Consider the following 20,502-nt stretch of genomic DNA (forward strand, 5'->3'; position numbering starts at 1 on the left):
CTGCATACTGAACTCCTAGTACAGACACAGAACATTAACTATTTTATGAAAAGACTTGTTTAAGAATCAAAAGCTACGGTTGGTAATCAGGAACATGCATTGGGTGTGGGGATGTGAAATCCAATAACAGGAAAAGCAGAGGAGCGTGGCCTGTATTTTTCAGCCTCCTCTCCTCTTTAACTAGTTTGAGAGCAAACAGCTGACGACCACCTGGTTCTAGAGATGGTCTTGCACAGTAACATCCTGTAAAACCACATGATGCACCCGGACAGCGAGGCCTCTGGGAATAACAGGTCCGCCACCACACCCTCACAGGGATGTTTTACACATTGACTCTCCATATATTTTACAGACTCTCCCGTCTTCATGGTAGGTAGTCCAGTGGAGGAATGGGGTTGTTGACATCGCCTGCTGGCTGTGTCGATGAGCAGTCCAGTTTACTGGTCACCACACCCGTTTGCAATTTTGTTTGGCTCTAGTGCAAGGGTAAATGTTGCATGGGCGATTTTGAAATTCATACATTAGATATCCTTCGGGGAATTGCTGTGTTATCTTGTGTGGGTTCCTGAGTCCTCTGTGTTATCTTGTGTGAGGTCTGAGTCCTCTGTGTTATCTTGTGTGAGTTTCTGAGTCCTCTGTGTTATATTGTGTGAGTTCCTGAGTCCTCTGTGTTATCTTGTGTGAGTTCCTGAGTCCTCTGTGTTATCTTGTGTGAGTTCTTGTTACTGTCCTGGTAGAGCAGGGACAGGTCAAGGTCATGTGAAGAGCCACATGTGAGTTCGGTTCCTCCAAGAATGAAGGATTGAATGCTAAAGGAGGACAGACCTTCACCTACTCTATATTCACCCCAGTCCAGAATCCCACATCTCTTCTTAATTTATCCGTCTGGGAAACAATCTGTTTTGGTTTTGTGCTTTTTGGCACGTTGCCACGTTACTCTTCAACCCACATTAGAGCCAAAGTTGCCGTCCGTGAATTCCTGATTAATAACAATTAGGCTTATCTACGTGTGGAAATAACATACTGTAAGATAGACTGTCATTTTGGAATGAGAAAGTCTCTGTAGTTGAGTGCCAGCTTATTTTGGTTTTCAGCTCATTAACTTTCTGAACAATGTAAAATGAGAAGTAATGTAAAGTCTATTTGTGCAACCATGTAGGAAACATTTCCCTCATATTGAAATAATTAAATTAGTTCTGGTCCACAACACACACATAGGCAACAATTGTTTAATAGCCGTGGAGAGGGATGAGAGGGATTTTGAACATGTGCGCTGGGAATTGGCCATTTCCTTCCATTTCCCCAACATTCTCTTTTTCTCAGATTGAGCAACATCACTTTTTTTTTACATAAGGGTCTCGAACGTATAAGAGAGGATGTCGTCATTGCAGAGCTGAGAGGATTTAGTTTCAAAATATCTCTCTGGCTGACTGCACTGTTACCAAGGAACTTCACTCCAACAGAACATAAACCTTAAAAGCCTTGTTATAGAGGTTGTTTAAAATAGATCAGTTCTCTTTCCTTTCCAAAGACATTAACAACAAACAGTCATTGCCAATGGTATAAAAGAGATCACGACACTATCTTGCTGTTTTAATAGTAATACTGTAGTATACAACTCTAGTGTTATTAATCATCATCCCAGTGACAATTAAGTGATCCAATGATTGATTGATTGCATTGATAAATGTTCAGGAGTCATTTTCTGTAGTAAGTGTTGTTGATCTGTAGCATATTCTATCTGCTATGGAGATGTAGGAGATGTATAATTGAGCCTCTCGTCTTTCTCCTCTCTTCCATGTGTCCTCCTCAGTGTCCAGGTCCCAGATGTCCTCAGAGAAGCAGGAGGCACTGATGGAGAACATGACCCGTATGGAGGACCGCTCCCGGGAGCTCCAGCAGTCCCTGGGCGACATCTCCTCTCAGGCAGACCTCCTGGAGAACATCTGGAAGCTGGAGAGCCTGTTTCAGAACCACAGTGAGTCCTTAAAGCAGCTGGGCCGGGCAGTGAGCAGCCTGGAGAGGGATATCAGGGATCTGCAAGGCCACTGCCAGTCGACAGACAGCACTGTAGAGCAGCTGGGGGACCGTGTATCCGTCCTGAACCGCTCCACCCAGAGGAACGTGAGTGGGCTCAGCAACCAGCTGGCCCATGCCTCGGTCTCGCTGCACAACCACGACCTCCTGCTGAGGAGCACAGCAGACCAGGTGAACCAGCTCAAGGATAGGCTGGAGGAGGTTGGCTGGACAGTCGGCTCAGTCAACCACACGTTCACCAGCGACATCAGCGTCCATCACCTAAAGATCCAGGACCTGCAGGTGCAGATCAGCAATGCAAGTCATGATGCACGGTACATGAGGGAGACACAAGTGCACATGGAAGAGACACTGAAGAATGAGGTAGAGATCCTCAGCACCATCACAGAGGACCTGAGGCTCAAGGACTGGGAGCACTCCAATATCCTCAAGAACATCACCTCCCTAGAAGGTAACGGCCCATCACTGATCACTGGCTAGAATGAAGTTTATGTCATGATTAATCTCCCTATGAATCCTGAGCTCCTTACACGATGGTTAAGGAATATGTGAGATGAAGATGTTGATGTTGTATTGAGACTTGCTATCATACTCAATGACTTTCCTGGTTAAATAAATGTCAAATAAGTATGTCATGATGTAATGTTAGCAGGAAGTAGACAGAATTCAGTGATGTGAATCCATGCCAAATAAGACTTTGAATCAGAATCTGACTGATATTGTATGTGAATGGGACAGTGTTTTATTTAGGCTGGAAACAATTGTGGGTTACATTTAGAAGCCTCCAAAACCAAGGAAATCAGCCCTGTCATTTGTTCCACTGCACATCCCATTTGCTTGTCATTAAGCATGGGTTTAGCCAGGAAAGCTCCACACCTTGTCGTGGTAATTGGTATTTCTGGCCTGCCTCCTCTCCCTCCCTTCATCACTCCATCCCTCCATCCCAATGTCTTTAGCTTATGTTTCATGCATACCTTCCAATTTGGCAGTGGTGAACAAATGAGAAGGGGAAGAAAACACAAATGTAAGCATAGTTGAGAGGTGGATCAAGAAACTGTGATGTGTTGGTCTGAGGAGAGCATGGAAACATTTATAATCATCACACAGCCACTTGATTAACAGGAATGACCTCAGGAGTGACATGTTTGCTGTTTTAGTGAAGTGTCTTCTGGCTGGGAGGATCACTGTGTCCATTGCCTTCATTCTCATGGAAATGTAATTGTCATAATTTAAACATTGATCTCACGCTAATTTCATTATTCACCAGTGGTGAAACAAAATAAGGAAACTTGAATGTTATTTTAATGGATCCTTATATAAATGGTTGTCCTTAGTGTAAAAACAATATCAGCCACCTTAAATAGCCTAAACATGTTTGCTTTTTTAAAGCATCACAGCTTCATCAGAAAGCCAATGGTTTAAATAATCTATCTATCATGTTGATACCAAATGTCTCAAAACTGATTGCATTGCAGGTGTTTTCCCTTGACATGCAAATAGGGCCCTCATACCCTCATGGAGTATGTTTGTTTGTCTTGAGCATTCTTAATTGAATTAATAGAAGACTGTTAAGAAGTGATGAGTGATATCATTGGTCCTACTACTAAAACAAGCCAGTCAACACCAATTAAGTGGAGTGGTTTTCCCTTCAGACCCTCCAGTGTGATAAGACTTCCAAGTGAACTTTCAACCCTGACTTGTCATTAGCCACTACTTTATGCCAGGACAGTATCTTAGGATCTAAGGAGCAGCTCACATTATGATTTGAAAGGCTACTTTGAAAATGTCAGTCGGACAAAACAAGACTAATGTCTAACTTTTCAATTGTGGTTCCATTGTGGTGTACCTTGGGAAACGTGGTTTCCGTTGTGGCCAAGCTGATTCTACAAACAAATCTGATGTCAGTTAACTGGATCCAAGTAAAAACAATTGTTGGATGATGTCCGTTAACCATGTTTCAGACTCAGATTCTGCCTTGAGCTCCTCTGCTTTAGTCTGATGGTGTGGTGAAACATGAATGACATACCAAAAGGAATTACACAACTTCAGTAATCATATTGTCTTCATATTACAGTATATTCATCAGTTTGTTATGTCGGGATCAACTCAATGCTTTAATGAGGTTGTTTTCCACAGGGCCTCCAGGACCAAAAGGTGAGAAGGGCGATGTTGGGCCACTTGGGGCCTCTGGTGTGGCAGGCCTCATAGGAATGAGAGGTCCGTACACTGTACAGTACTGTCATTTGTCCTATTCTAGCTTTCAACATACATGACATTCTTCAACCATTTTTCAACCATGTCCTCGAAACGTATCTTACTGTAATTGGCCCGGGTCACAGATTATGTAGCCTAAACCCTCATAGACATATTTCCAAGAAGAATGCTGAAAGCAATCCTCCCTTTAGGAGCATGGAACATGTTCATTTGTTATAGCCACCCAGAACACTCCTCCTACCACATTCAAACTATCAGTCAGTCCACTATCCTACTTATGAAAGAGTTGGTTACTACAGTATACCTTGTTAGTAATGCAGCGACTATATCTTCAATTATTGATTCATCAGGGGTTACCTAGTGAACATGACCCTCTGTGGTTCCAAATCCATAAGTCCACTCTGTCTACTAGCAACCTAATAACAGCCCTCCAACTGGGCTCAAAGCATCCTGTGAAATGTAGCAGGGGCATTCTTTGATATAGTCTTTCATTACATAATTAAATGGTGAATAAAGAAAGAGAACATAGGAAAATGTTATTATGGCATGCAAGCAAACCATCTTACTCATAGATTCGTATAAGATAGGCTGTTTGCATTTCAGATATCCTGTTTGAAAAGAATTGGGAAAATAAATCCAATGCTTTGTTTATGTACTCCCGGCAGGTTTTACAGGAGAAAAAGGATTCCAGGGTCCAAGGGGACTAAAGGGCCCGAGCGGCCCTGACGGCCTACAGGGGGAGAAAGGGGATATGGGACCCGAAGGGCCCAAAGGTATGTCTGATATTAGTACTGTCTGACAGCTGTAGAGCCATTAGTTAAACTAACATCTGTTCCTCGCTGCCTCTTTGAACCTGCTGTCAATGGTTACATCTATCTCCCTTATCCTTCTGTGATGGCAGGCTCTCTCTTAAGCTCAGGATTCAGAGAGGGCAATGGATGCGCAGGGTCTATTCCATCTGATTTACTACAGTAACAATCAAAAGTTTGGACACACCTACTCATTCAAGGGTTTTTCTTTATTTTTACTATTTTCTACATTGTAGAATAATAGTGAAGACCTCAAAACTATGAAATAACACATGGAATCATGTAGAAACCAAAAAAGTGTTAAACAAATTAAAAATATATTTTATATTCTTCAAAGTAGCCACCCTTTGCCTTGATGACAGCTTTGCACTCTCTTGGCATTCTCTCAACCAGCTTCATGAGGTAGTAACCTGGAATGCTTTTCCAACAGTCTTGAAGGAGTTCCCACAAATGCTGAGTACTTGTTGGCTGCTTTTCCTTCACTCTGCGGTCCAACTCATCCCAAACCATCTCAATTGGTTTGAGGTCGGGTGATTGTGGAGGCCAGGTCATCCGATGCAGCATTCCATCACTCTCCTTCTTGGTTAAATAGCCCTTACACAGCCTGGAGTTGTGTTTTGAGTAGCCATGCTGGTTAAGTGTGCCTTGAATTCGAAATAAATCACAGACAGTTGTCACCAGCAAAGCACCCCCACACCATCACACCTTCTCCTACATGCTTCATGGTGGGATCCACACATGCGGAGATCATCCGTTCACCTACTGGGCATCTCACAAAGACACGGCGGTTGGAACCAAAAATCTCAAATTTGGACTCATGAGAGCAAAGGACAGATTTCGTCCTCGTGTTTCTTGGACCAGGAAAGTTTCTTCTTCTAGTTGGTGTCCTTCAGTAGTGGTTTCTTTGCAGCAATTCGACCATGAAGGCCTGATTTACACAGTCTCCTCTCAACAGTTGATGTTGAGATGTGTCTGTTACTTATTTGGGCTGCAATCTGAGGTGCAGTTGAGGCTGGTAACTCTAATGAACTTATCCTCTGCAGCAGATCTGGGTCTTCCTTTCCTGTTACGGTCCTCATGAGAGCCAGTTTCATCATAGCGTTTGATGGTTTTTGCGACTACACTTAAAGAAACTTTCAAAATTCTCGACATTTTCCACATTGACTGTCATTTCTATTTGCTTATTTGAGCTGTTCTTGCCATAATATGGACTTGGTTTTTTACCAAATAGGGCTATCTTCTGTATACTAAACCTACCTTGTTACAACACAATTGATTGGCTCAAACGCATTAAGAAGGAAATCAATTCTACAAATGTACTTTTAGCAAGGCACACCAGGTGACTACAAAGGGTGGCTACTTTGAAGAATCTCAAATATAAAATATATTTTGATTTGCTTAACACTTTTTTGGTTACGACATGATTCCAAATGTGTTATTTCATAGTTATGATGTATTCACTCTACAATGTAGAGTAATAGTAAAGAATACGTGGTAAAAATAAAGAAGAACCCTTGAATGAGTAGGTGTGTCCAAACGTTTGACTGGTACTGTATATCTTCATGCCCTCTGCCTCCCCATCCTAACCCAAAGCAGACCTTCCTTATCAGCTGAACCGCCAACCTAAAACCTAGCAGACAGAAATGTCTCCCTACACCATAATAATGGAGGAAAGCCATGTCCGGTTTTTAGTTGGTCCAACCTTAGCCCTGAGACCTGACTGTAGACGCTGATGGTGCCTAGACATCATAGGAGTCTACAGCCATGTCTCAGGGCTAGTCCAACCTTGCTTCTAGGAAGCTTTTTCATCCTTCGTCACCTTGTGTGTTGGGAATCAGAACTTGTTTTGTAATCAGATACTCCTCTCACACATATGATTTGAGACACAGTGCCTTATTGTATTGGTCATGGATTTGACTATCCACAATGGACTTATTTTATTTCTCTATGCAAACCAAACAGCTGGATCAGTTTAGTTTGGCTGAACTGTCCGGTGCTGGAGGCTCAAACCCCTGTGATCCAATAACATTACGATTGGATGTGGGTGCTCTGCACTCTCTATCTGCCCTGTCTTCCCAGCCCTGTTAGACTGACTCACTGTGACTACAACACACATAGCACGGGGTTAGATAAATACGAAATAAAATAACAAAGGCACTTAGCCTTTTAGTAAAGCTTGTAAAAGCACCCTTGTGGAAAAGGGAGAGATGTTGTGTGGCCTGTTAAAGTAGGCCTTTCTTTATGCATGTTTTTCTGTGAGTTAGAACTGTGTTTGGCATTGGGTGTTTGAACCAGAGTAAGTGTCTAACATTTCCTGACCACCGCACACATTACTATGAGGATGTGGTCAGCTCAGAGCAATACCCGACGATTGGTGGTTCTGTTTGGGTGCCACTGCCATTGGACACTTTCCTGTGATTTTGGATCTGAAAATACAGGAATTAAACGTGGGATAACAGTCACTTTATTACAGTAACAGCTCATAACCACACCTTGTGGTTCAAAACTTGTAGTTACGGAGAGATGTTCCCACAGAACTGAGTGGTCGGAATTTTAATATTCCATCAAAGGCATATCCAGAGTTTGTTATTTTTATGAATATTCTACCAAAAAAGTTGACAGTACCATAATGCTCATTTTTGTCTTATTGTGTGGTGTCCTCTATAATCACAGACATAAACTTCTGGTACATATAAAAATACAACAAATCTTAATTTAGTGGAATTAAAGATTGAATTTGACTGATTACTTCATTTCCCACTGCCTCTCTCAAGTTCAGACAGTAAATTAAATGTATGGTGCTAGCACACTTGTAACAATCAAGACTTTCAGATGAAACTGCCAGGCTCCAGAATGTCCCTGCACCCACACTCAGATCCTCATCAGATCAACATCAGATGCCCTCTTCAGGACACAAATGTATCCAAGGAGGATCTTCTTTTAAAAACATTTCTAAGACTGTTAACTGGCTTCAAGTAGTAAAGCCAGAAAGACGCCATAAAAGGTCTCTCTGCTCACTCTGAAAGAGGAGCTGCAGGACGACTGTGCTTTCAGCCTCTCAACCCCAGCGATTTTTCATAAAATCCTTTAATCGTTAAATTGATGTTGTCTTTTGCTTTGACTCCTTTTTGTCTTTCATAATATGGCATACAACCCACAGACAGACAGATGAGTTGCCTCAGACGATGAGCGCAGAGCAACAAACAAAACAATAGTCCACAACCATGGATGTCGGATCACAGAGAATCAAGGACATATGTGTTCATGTTCACTTTTGGAGAAACATACACCTCACTATACTGTATTTGCTGTCTATACTGTATTTTTCTTTGTGCTGTTTTTCTAGTCCACTTCAGCAAAAGCTGAAGATACTGTAGTTCACAAGGAGGTTGTCCTATAATTGTTAAGTCTAATGACAAGGTGCTTACATTTAGTTTGTGGGTCTTCAGTTCTCGTTACAAGATTATAAGGTATCCAAAGGGAAATTGAGTTGAGGGATGTCTAAAATCAGACCTGAGGTTGGTTCAGCTGTCTTTCTTCTCGGTGTGCAGTGGACTATTTTAGAGTTACTTTGTTCCCCCAACCATGGAAAAAAGATAATCTCACAAGTATTCTTGTCTCACAAGTGGAGGTGGCACCACAGGTCCCAGAGTGGTGTGGTGGGAAAAAAAATCTGGGTCCGTAGTTTTTCCTGATCTAGTAACCTAACCAGTTAAAACTCTGACCTTATATGGTATGACGTGATTAATCAGTTGTAAAAAGGTTTAATACGGGCTATGATGGGACCAGAGTTTTTCTGATCTGGTCACAAGGTTTTAAAAAACTCCTGGAAAAACTACTGGCCTTGGGGGTGATGAAAACCCTGTCAAACTTCAGCAACCTTGTACTTGTACTTGTTCATATGAATTATATTTTAAAGAAGGGGGTTTCCTATACAGAGACACAGAGAAAGCGCAGGAAAGTGGAGAGCGCACCTTGAGTTTTGTGCACGACCTCCAATTCCCGTGAATCTGATTGGTCAAGACACGCAAAGAACTTGCATCAACACTCTGATGTGAAGGACAGAGTAATTGTGCACAAATCATGAGGCAAATTTGCCCCTCTTTTTAACGCTTTGCATCAATATATTTTATTAAACTAAATCAAAAGTGGTGTGGCACTACCACACCTGATCTAATAGAGCTATGGCAAATGCCACCTTGCCACACTTTTTTCAGCGGCCCTGCTCAGAAGTATTCCAGGAAGGCAATATGGAAACCTCAAACCATAGCCTAGCTTTAGGCCTAATCCAGGCCCACCTACACAAAGTCAACCATGACAGAGTGAGAGGGCAATATTTAGAAGAGAAATAGCATGTGGGAAGGTTCTCTAGGAACATAATACTGATCTTGTTCAACAGGATCATCCGTTTTACTTATTTCCAGTTTGAATTTGTAGTTACAGGTGTGAAAAGTGAAATAGTCATCTGTGCGTCTCCTAAAGTTTCCACTGGCTGTAACACAATGTTTTGTTGTCTGTCTGTCCTTTCCAAGGTAACAGAGGAGACAGAGGACTGAAAGGCGAGAAGGGAGACCGAGGTGACCGTGGTGAAAAAACAGGTGAGACCAGTGAATAGTGAAGAGTTATGGGATTGCTGATGCTCATCATCCTCTCAATGATGTTGGTCCATTGTTATCTGCATACATATCTGTAACACTGCTGCATCGTAAAATTGGTTATTGTAATAGGTTGTAGTAAAACACAGGTAGGTTACAGAATTGAACCCTAACTGACCTACCAATTATTGTTTACTGCTGTTCAGGGGGTGAAGGAGTGCAGAGTGTCTTTTGAGGCCTGCTATCTTTCTGTTTGGCTTTAGAATGCAGTTTGCACCATCAAAAAAACATTTCAAAACTCAGCACCAGAGCTAACGTCACATGCTGGTGTCAGTCTAGTGTGTTCATCACTCATTTACATGAGTAGGTGTAGGTTCTCACCTGGCACACACGCATCACTTGTAAACAGGGATGCCAAAGGATCAAATAGAAAAATAGACCATTTTATGGACCGAATCACAACAGGCATACATCTCTGCTCTACTTGTACATGGAATGCTGGTGGTTGGTGGGAAGCAGTGGTGTCACAATGTGTAGGTTCCCGTAGTGAGACGAAGGTGTGTCACAGCTCAGAACCCGTGGGGCTCTTTGAGTTGGGGATCGCGCTCCCCAGTCCCCTGGGTCATTAATCCTCTATCTCGCTTGATGTTTACAATGTCACAACTGACAACCATGTTTTTTTGGGGTGGCAGGTAGCCTAGGGGTTAGAGCATTGGGCCAGTAACTGAACGGTTGCTGGATTGAATCCCCGAGCTGATAAGGTAAAAATCTGTCGTTCTGCCCCTGAACAAGGCAGTTAACCAACTGTTCTCCGGTAGGCCGTCATTGTAAATAAGAATTTGTTCTTAACTGACTTGCCTAGTTAAGTAAAGGTAAAATAAAAAATAAATACAAATTATCCTAGAAGGCTGAGGGTTGTGGCTGAAAGTTGGGGGTGAGGGTTGGGGCTGAGAGCTGGGACTGAGTGTGGTGCTGAGAGCTGGGACTGAGGGTTGGGGGTGCAATTGGACCTAAAGCCCCTAGCTTGACAAGCTATAAAATGTCAGGTGCTTTAATGCTTGCTTGGTAATTGCTGCCATAGCATTGCCTTTCACCTTCACACCTCTCAGAATGGGGGTACCAAACTTTGATATGATATCCCAAGAGTCCAAAGAAACTGGAGTAAGCTTGGCTTTGACAGATCATTTTTGCAGGACAGCCACAAGCTTCAGTCTCCACATTTGAAGTGTCTGCCTACACACACACACACGCACACACACACACACACACACACACACACACACACACACAAAATGCACAGCATGGTCTTAGTTCATTAGTCCAGAAATGTTGTTGCAAAGGGCCAAACATCGGTTCCCTGCCAGATGTTGTAAACTGTTGCTCTAAGATCAAGGTTCCCTTCCTCTCCTCTAAGAGTAAGGAGGAAGGTGTAGAGCATTTGGTGGAAGTTTTGTACGTCCTTTTTCTTCTGTTATTGTTTATGCCCTGATTATATGCATTTCATGCACAAACCAAGTTAGATATATTTTTTTCCCAGAGTATATTTTAATGATGAAAAATACCCAGTTAAAATTGCAGTTTTGATGACATACAGCATTTCAAAGTGAGCCAGTTTTCCATTCTGCCAAATGCACTTTTGACAATGTGCCTGTTTTTATAAGGTATTGACAGCATGGTTTTAAGTGCTCTTTCCCTTAGGACTTAACCAATTGGCTCTTTTTCTAGAACAAATAGTTTTGTTGTGAAACTGTAGAGAGATGTCAGCAGCATGATGCTAGAAAAGGGGAAGTACTGGCTTTCATTATGCGGTCGTCTGATCAATTAGCTGGACTTTAACAGGCTCTGCTAAGAGGTTTTCTGTTGGATGTATGATTATGTCTCGAGTAAAGTCTTAACAAATTTCTGTCTGAATTTCTAATGACAGCCTCATGAGGCCTCACAGCCTCATGCTGTCCTCATGGTAGGTACAGTGCCTTGCGAAAGTATTCGGCCCCCTTGAACTTTGCGACCTTTTGCCACATTTCAGGCTTCAAACATAAAGATATAAAACTGTATTTTTTTGTGAAGAATCAACAACAAGTGGGACACAATCATGAAGTGGAACGACATTTATTGGATATTTCAAACTTTTTTAACAAATCAAAAACTGAAAAATTGGGCGTGCAAAATTATTCAGCCCCTTTAAGTTAATACTTTGTAGCGCCACCTTTTGCTGCGATTACAGCTGTAAGTCGCTTGGGGTATGTCTCTATCAGTTTTGCACATCGAGAGACTGAAATTTTTTCCCATTCCTCCTTGCAAAACAGCTCGAGCTCAGTGAGGTTGGATGGAGAGCATTTGTGAACAGCAATTTTCAGTTCTTTCCACAGATTCTCGATTGGATTCAGGTCTGGACTTTGACTTGGCCATTCTAACACCTGGATATGTTTATTTTTTAAACATTCCATTGTAGATTTTGCTTTATGTTTTGGATCATTGTCTTGTTGGAAGACAAATCTCCGTCCCAGTCTCAGGTCTTTTGCAGACTCCATCAGGTTTTCTTCCAGAATGGTCCTGTATTTGGCTCCATCCATCTTCCCATCAATTTGAACCATCTTCCCTGTCCCTGCTGAAGAAAAGCAGGCCAAACCATGATGCTGCCACCACCATGTTTGACAGAGGGGATGGTGTGTTAAGCTGTGTTGCTTTTACGCCAAACATAACGTTTTGCATTGTTGCCAAAAAGTTCAATTTTGGTTTCATCTGACCAGAGCACCTTCTTCCACATGTTTGGTGTGTCTCCCAGGTGGCTTGTGGAAAACTTTAAACAACACTTTTTATGGATGTCTTTAAGAAATGGCTTTCTTCTTGCCACTCTTCCATAAAGGCCAGATTTGTGCAATATACGACTGATTGTTGTCCTATGGACAGAGTCTCCCACCTCAGCTGTAGATCTCTGCAGTTCATCCAGAGTGATCATGGGCCTCTTGGCTGCATCTTTGATCAGTCTTCTCCTTGTATGAGCTGAAAGTTTAGAAGGACGGCCAGGTCTTGGTAGATTTGCAGTGGTCTGATACTCCTTCCATTTCAATATTATCGCTTGCACAGTGCTCCTTGGGCTGTTTAAAGCTTGGGAAATCTTTTTGTATCCAAATCCGGCTTTAAACTTCTTCACAACAGTATCTCGGACCTGCCTGGTGTGTTCCTTGTTCTTCATGTTGCTCTCTGCGCTTTTAACGGACCTCTGAGACTATCACAGTGCAGGTGCATTTATACGGAGACTTGATTACACACAGGTGGATTGTATTTATCATCATTAGTCATTTAGGTCAACATTGGATCATTCAGAGATCCTCACTGAACTTCTGGAGAGAGTTTGCTGCACTGAAAGTAAAGGGGCTGAATAATTTTGCACGCCCAATTTTTCAGTTTTTGATTTGTTAAAAAAGTTTGAAATATCCAATAAATGTTGTTCCACTTCATGATTGTGTCCCACTTGTTGTTGATTCTTCACAAAAAATACAGTTTTATATCTTTATGTTTGAAGCCTGAAATGTGGCAAAAGGTCGCAAAGTTCAAGGGGGCCGAATACTTTCGCAAGGCACTGTAGGTCTGTACCTGGCTGAGATGTGTTTTTCATTAGTTATTTGGTTCAAGATCTCCAATATTGGGCTTTATGTGCAGGGGACCTGTAATATGACATCCTGGCTAGATCTAGCATTTCCTCTCCTTCCTATTCTTCCTAAATCTGTTCTCCTCTCACATTATGGGGGACAGGAGGCCCTTCAGATCAGCCTCCCACTGTGTGCGTGCTGAGGGAAAGGGACTCCTGCTGTCTCGGGGGGCGTGCGCACACACACACACACACACACACACACACACACACACACACACACACACACACACACACACACACACACACGCACAAGAGGATGACGACATTGCCCACACATAACCCTCTTTGTACAAGGCAGAAAACAGTCCAGCACAAACACATACAGTGGAGGTGACCTGAGAGGAGATAACGTCAGAGCAGTTACGATAGCTCATAGACTGGACCCTGTGATAGCCATCTCTAGGAGGTGAGGTCTTGCATATGAAACTCCCTTAAGGACTACAGGCAGGGGCCCATCCAGGGGTTGAACACAGATTGTGTTTGCCTAACTAGTAAACTGATAAACACATTTACAGTTGAAGTCAGAAGTTTACATACATCTTAGCCAAATACATTTAAACTCAGTTTTTCACAATTCCTGACACTTAATCCTGGTAAACATTCCCTGTCTTAGGTCAGTTAGGATCACCACTTTATTTTAAGAATGTGAAATGTCAGGAAAAATAGTAGAGATAATGATTTATTTCAGCTTTTATTCCTTTCATCACATTCCCAGTGGGTCAGAAGTTTAGTCAATTAGTATTTGGTAGCATTGCCTTTAAATTGTTTAACTTGGGTCAAACGTTTCAGGTAGCCTTCCACATGCTTCCCCCAATAAGTTGAGAGCTCCTGGCAGAGCTGGTGTAACTGAGTCAGGTTTGTACGCCTCCTTGCTCGCACACGCTTTTTCAGTTCTGCCCACACATTTTCTATAGGATTGAGTTCAGGGCTTTGTGATGGCCGCTCCAATACCTTGACTTTGTTGTCCTTAAGCCATTTTGCAACAACTTTGGAAGTGTGCTTGGGGTCATTGTCCATTTGGATGACCCATTTGCAATCAAGCTTTAACTTCATGACTGATGTCTTGAGTTGTTGCTTCAATATATCCCTATAATTTCCCTCCCTCATGATGCCATCTATTTTGAAGTGCACCAGTCCCTCCTGCAACAAAGCACTCCCGCAACATGATGCTGCCACCCCCGTGCTTCACGGTTGGGATATTGTTCTTCGGCTTGCAAACCTCCCTCTTTTTACTCTAAACATAATGATGGTCATTATGGCCAAACAGTTCTATTTTTGTTTCATCAGATCAGAGGACATTTCTCCAGAAAGTAAGATCGTTGTCCCCATGTGCAGTTGCAAACCGTAGTCTGGCTTTTCTATGGAGGTTTTGGAGCAGTGGCTTCTTCCTTGCTGAGCGGCTTTTCAGGTTATGTCGATATAGGGCTCGTTTTACTGTGGATATAGATACTTTTGTACCCGTTTCCTCCAGCATCTTCACAAGGTCCTTTGCTGTTGTTCTGGGACGGATTTTCACTTTTCGCACCAAAGTACGTTAATCTCTAGGAGACAGAACACGTCTCCTTCCTGAGCGGTATGATGGCTGTGTGGTCCCATGGTGTTTAAACTTGCGTACTATTGTTTGTACAGATGAACATTGTACCTTCAGGCGTTTGGAAATTGCTCCCAAAGATGAACCAGACTTGGAGGTCTAAAAAAAAATTCAGAGGTCTTGGCTGATTTCTTTAGATTTTCCCATGATGTCAAGCAAAGAGGCACTGAGTTTGAATCTAGGCCTTGAAATACATCTGCAGTTACACCTCCAATTGACTAAAATGATGTCAATTAGCCTATCAGAAGCTTCTAAATCCATTTTCTGGAATTTTCCAAGCTGTTTAAAGGCACAGTCAACTTAGTGTATGTTAACTTCTGACCCACTGGAATTGTGATGCAGTGAATTATAAGTTAAATAATCTGTCTGTAAACAATTGTTGGAAAAATTACTTGTGTCATGCACAAAGTAGATGTCCTAACCGACTTGCCAAAACTATAGTTTGTTAACATGAAATTTGTGGAGTGGTTGAAAAATGAGTTTTAACGACTCCAACCTAAACTTCCGACTTCAACTGTATTCAATGATAGCCTGAAGGGTTTAACAAGAGATTTTCAGACATACAGATCTCAATCAGAGATTACTTATAGAGTAAATGCTTGACCAAGTAGACAAACTCAACATGGGAGATTGTTTGTTAAATTGTCCTTATTCTGCAATAGGCTACAGCACAGTTTATATTCTATCAATGCATAATTTCCAAACCCCCATATATGTTGTTTTTTTTGTAAATATACACTACCGTTCCAAAGTTTGAGGTCACTTAGAAATGTCCTTGTTTTTGAAAGAAAAGCAAATGTTTTGTCCATTAAAATAACATCAAATTGATCAAAAATACAGTGTAGACATTGTTTATGTTGTAAATGACTATTGTAGCTGAAAACTGCAGATTTTTAATGGAATATCTACATAGGCGTACAGAGGCCCATTATCAGCAACCATCACTCCTGTGTTCCAATGGCAGGTTGTGTTAGCCAATCCAAGTTTTACATTTTAAAAGGTTAATTGATCATTAGAAAGCTCTTTTGCAAATATGTTAGCACAGCTGAAAACTGTTGTCCTGATTAAAGAAGCAATAAAATCGTCCTTCTTTAGACTAGTTGAGTATCTGGAGCGTCAGCATTTGTGGGTTCGATTACAGGCTCAACATGGCCAGAAACTAAGAACTTTCTTCTGAAATTCATCAGTCTATTCTTGTTCTGAGAAATTAATGCTATTCCGTCCAAGAAATTGCCAAGAAACTGAAGATCTGGTACAATGCTGTGTACTACTCACAGAACCTGAAAAGCGCAAACTGTCTCTCTCCAGAATAAAAAGAGGAGTGGGAGGCCCCGGGGCACAACTGAGCAAGAGGACAAGTACATTATAGTGTCTAGTTTGAGAAACAAACGCCTCACAAGTCCTCAACTGGCAGCTTCATTAAATAGTACCCGCAAAACGTCAACAGTAAAGAGGCGACTCTGTGATGCTGGCCTTCTAGGCAGAGTTCCTCTGTTCTTTTCCCCATCTTAATATTTTATTGGCCAGTCTGAGGTATGGCTTTTTCTTTGCAACTCTGCCTAGAAGGCCAGCATCCCGGAGTCGCCTCTTCACTGTCCGCTGTTGACGTTGAGACTGGTGTTTTGCAGGTACTATTTAATGAAGCTGCCAGTACATTTTAACAAACTGAAATATGACATTTCCATAAGCATTCAGACCCTTTACTCAGTACTTTGTTGAAGCACCTTTGGCTGCGATTACAGTCTCAAGTCTTCTTGGGTATGATGCTACAAGCTTGGCTCACCTGTATTTGGGAAGTTTATCCCATTCTTCTCTGCACATCCTCTCTATCAGGTTGGATGGGTAGTGTCGCTGCACAGCTATTTTCAGTTCTCTCCAGAGATGTTCGATCGGGTTCAAGTCCGGGTTCTGACTGGGCCACTCAAGGACATTCAGAGTTTGTCCCGAAGCCACTCCAGCATTGTTTTGGCTGTGTGCTTAAGGTTGTTGTCCTTTTGGAAGGGGAACCTTCGCCCCAGTCTGTGGTCCTGAGCGCTCTTGAGCAGGTTTGCATCAAGGATCTCTCTGTACTTTGCTCTGTTCATCTTTCGCTTGATCCTGACAAGAAGTCTCCCAGTCCCTGCCGCTGAAAAACATCCCCACAGCATGATGCTGCCACCATCATTCTTCACCGTAGGGATGGTGCCAGGTTTCCTCCAGACGTGATGCTTGGCATTCAGTTTCTATCTTGGTTTCATCAGACCAGAGAATCTTGTTTCTTATGGTCTGAGGGTCTTTAGGTGCCTTTTGACAAACTCCAAGTGGGCTGTCATGTGCCTTTTACTGAGGAGTGGCTTCCGTCTGGCCACTCTACCATAAAGGCCTGATTGGTGGAGTGCTGCAGAGATGGTTGTCCTTCTGGAAGGCTCTCCCATCTCCACAGAGGAATTCTGAAGCTCTGTCAGAGTGACCATCGGGTTCTAGGTCACCTCCCTGACCAAGGCCCTTCTCCAACGATTTCTCAGTTTGCCCGAGAAGAGTCTTGGTGGTTCCAAACTTCTTCCATTTAAGAATTATGGAGGCCACTGTTTTCTTGGGGACCTTCAATGCTGCAGTAATGTACCCTTCCCCAGATCTGTGCCTCGACACAATCCTGTCTCAGAGCTCTACGGACAATTCCTTTGACCGTATGGCTTGGTTTTTGCTGACATGCACTGTCAACTGTGGGACCTTATATAGACAGGTGTGTGCCTTTCAAAATCATGTCCAATAAATTTAAATTTACCACAGGTGGACTCCAATCATGCACCTGAGCTCAAATTCAAGTCTCTTAGTAAAGAGTCTGAATACTTATGTAAATAAGATATTTCTGTTTTCTAAAAACCTGTTTTCATTTGTCATTATGGGGTATCGTGTGTAGATTGATGAGGATTTGTTTTATTTTGTCCTTTTTAGAATAAGGGTGTAACGTATCAAAGTGGAAATAGTCAAGGGGTCTGAATACTTTCCGACTGCACTGTATATATTTCAGGAAATGTGCATAGTGAACTCGTACACATTGTTAATACGTATATAGAATGCACTATTTCAGAAAGTGACCTACCTCTTGTATGTCAATTTCAGACTGGGTAGAATTGATGTTCGCAATCTCCTCCTATCTGCAAGTTTAGCCAATGACATAACACCTTATTGACATCTGACTTGAACCAACCAATAAAAATAAATAAACATTTAATACATAACAACCCTGTTACACACCTACAGCTGTATGGCTATTTAATTTTAGTGATAATACAGAAGGTATGTGTATCTCTGGTTTGGCCTTGTAGGCTATAGAGCTGGATTAGGCATTTAGAAGTGCTTGGATTTCTCCTTGTTAGTTCTGCTCCCTACTGTAGACAGACCATTGTCCGCTTTGCTCTGTTAATTACTCTGCCAATGTGACCCTGGCTCTGGCCTATCTTCATCACACCCCCATCAGAGATAACTTGGATATGCTTTTCTCCAGACAGATTGAAGTTTCCTGAGCCGTTACCAGAGTAATCCCTAATGGCAAAATGAAAGTTCTGGCTACATGTCTGTAGCAGACACGTTTTCAATCTGCCAGATTCTCGGCGTGTCTCGGGCCAAGAGTAGAGCAGAGCTCAAGCTCAACATCTGCAACACATTATTGAGATGTTCCTGTGTTCTTCTTGAGTCTATCCTCCAGATTCATATTCAGCCATTTGGAGCCCGACGTTATTAATCTCTTATTAAGGTAAATAAATGCTAGTTGAGTCAGAGTACATTTTTCAATGAGAGGTACTAATCGTTTTCAACGCCTTCTCCTGCCCCGACAAGACCACAAGCCAAATTTCACTTCAATCTTGTTAAAAGTGAGGTTTTGTTTTGTTTTATTTTCACAGTAATGGAAAAATAACAAAATTGACAAAGTTAAAGATGTTTGGCTTGTTGCTCCATATCAGATGGATTTATTAGTCTACATGAAAATGACAAACAATGCTTTAAACAAACTTATTGAAAAAAGGCATGTGTTCACTAATTAAAGACAATAACCATGCTGGGCCCTGTTTCCTACAAGCATTTTAATACTAAATTAATTGTTAGAACCTTCGTAGGAGCATCGTTAAACGTCTGAGATGATTCCCAAAATCATTGTTATTTAACGTTGCACTTGAAAACGCTCATAATCCAACGCCTGGCTCAGACCATTCGTACAACTGTTAAGTGGGCTCCCGAGTGGCGCAGTGGTCTAAGACACTGCATCTCAGTGCTAGAGGAGTCACTACAAACCCTGGTTCGATTCCAGGTTGTATCACAACTGGCCGTGATTTGGAGTCCCATAGGGCGGTGCACAATTGGCCCAGCGTCGTCTGCGTTAGGGTTTGGCCGGGGTAGGCCGTCATTGTAAATAAGAATTTGTTCTTAACTGATTTGACTAGTTAAATAAAAGTTAATCAAATCATTAAAAGCTCATCGTTAAATGCTTTTTCGCCCTCAGAATATCTCCGCTAATCATAGAATCACATGATTTATCCGTCTCTCTGTGACCGCCGATAACTTCAGAACAAAGTTGACTACAAATACAAAGTTGCCAAAGTCTTTGCAATTTATACAAACAAGAGACGTATAAAAGATGCTTCAAATGAAACCAAGCCATGGTAAAAATGGTTAGAATTATAGGAAATTAGCTAGTGCCATGCTCTTATGAACTGAACCACATACAGGATCACTACGATACATACGTAAGTACAATACTGTAGTGCTGGCCATCCAGTCACGTTTGCTCACGCACAACACAACAATCCCCAGAATGCAATACTGTAAAATACAATACACGATTACAATACAGGTGGATGATATTTTTGTATATGTACATTAGGATACCCATTAGCTGAAGTCAGTGGTGACAGCTAGTCTTACTTGTTGATGTGTGCAGAGGGTCCCTGGTTCGCACCCGGGTATGGGCGAGGGGACGGTCTAAAGTTATACTGTTACACCGACACATGACGAAAATTACATTACAGACAAAATGCTTCACAATTGATTGCCATCCCCATCATCGAACCACCCTCCTTCAGGCCATGGATGAGGCATACAATGATTTCAATCCAGACCTATGTTAGGCTTAGATTCACAATGCCAAAAGTTTTTTTCCCACGTGCATGAACATATTTTTCTGTGACTTTGATGAAAACCTATGGACAAATGATCAAGACAAGGCTCAAATTACTGCCTGCTAAACCATTTTTCTTTCTTTAATTTATTTTGTTTTGATTACATTGTGAAAGAAATGATGGAAATGTGATGTTTAGTCATTTTTTATGGGTAGTGCTAGTGTAATACTTCATGTGAAAACAGTGTAATGTACTGTAATTTACAATACTGTAGCATACTACATTCAAAGGACAATTAACTGGTTGTTAAAATAACTACCGTTATATTTATTTTTTGCTTTGGTACTATGTTCACAAGTATGTGTTGAATTTTCTAAACTCCAAACTGGTAACACTTGTAACACAGCCAGTCTTACATTCAAAACCTTTCATTGTGCATTCTTTTTGTTTGTAGACATCTCTCACCAAATATACATTTAATGTGAAATATAATGAATACATTGGT

General features: G+C 41.8%; 1 protein-coding gene across 2 annotated transcripts in view; it reads left to right on the forward strand.

Annotated features, from left to right (window-relative positions):
- The window catches only part of LOC139415131 (scavenger receptor class A member 5-like), a 72,102-nt gene that overhangs the window by 40,879 nt on the left and 10,721 nt on the right, over positions 1-20,502 (forward strand). For both annotated transcript variants that reach the window (XM_071162980.1, XM_071162981.1), the window contains exons 4-7: positions 1,814-2,488; positions 4,174-4,254; positions 4,917-5,024; positions 9,593-9,658. In XM_071162980.1, the coding sequence (XP_071019081.1) occupies positions 1,814-2,488; positions 4,174-4,254; positions 4,917-5,024; positions 9,593-9,658 (930 nt within the window). The remainder of the gene's footprint in view (positions 1-1,813; positions 2,489-4,173; positions 4,255-4,916; positions 5,025-9,592; positions 9,659-20,502) is intronic.

This window comes from Oncorhynchus clarkii, chromosome 8 (assembly GCF_045791955.1).
Source record: "Oncorhynchus clarkii lewisi isolate Uvic-CL-2024 chromosome 8, UVic_Ocla_1.0, whole genome shotgun sequence".
In the NCBI taxonomy this organism is placed as follows: Eukaryota; Metazoa; Chordata; class Actinopteri; order Salmoniformes; family Salmonidae; genus Oncorhynchus; species Oncorhynchus clarkii.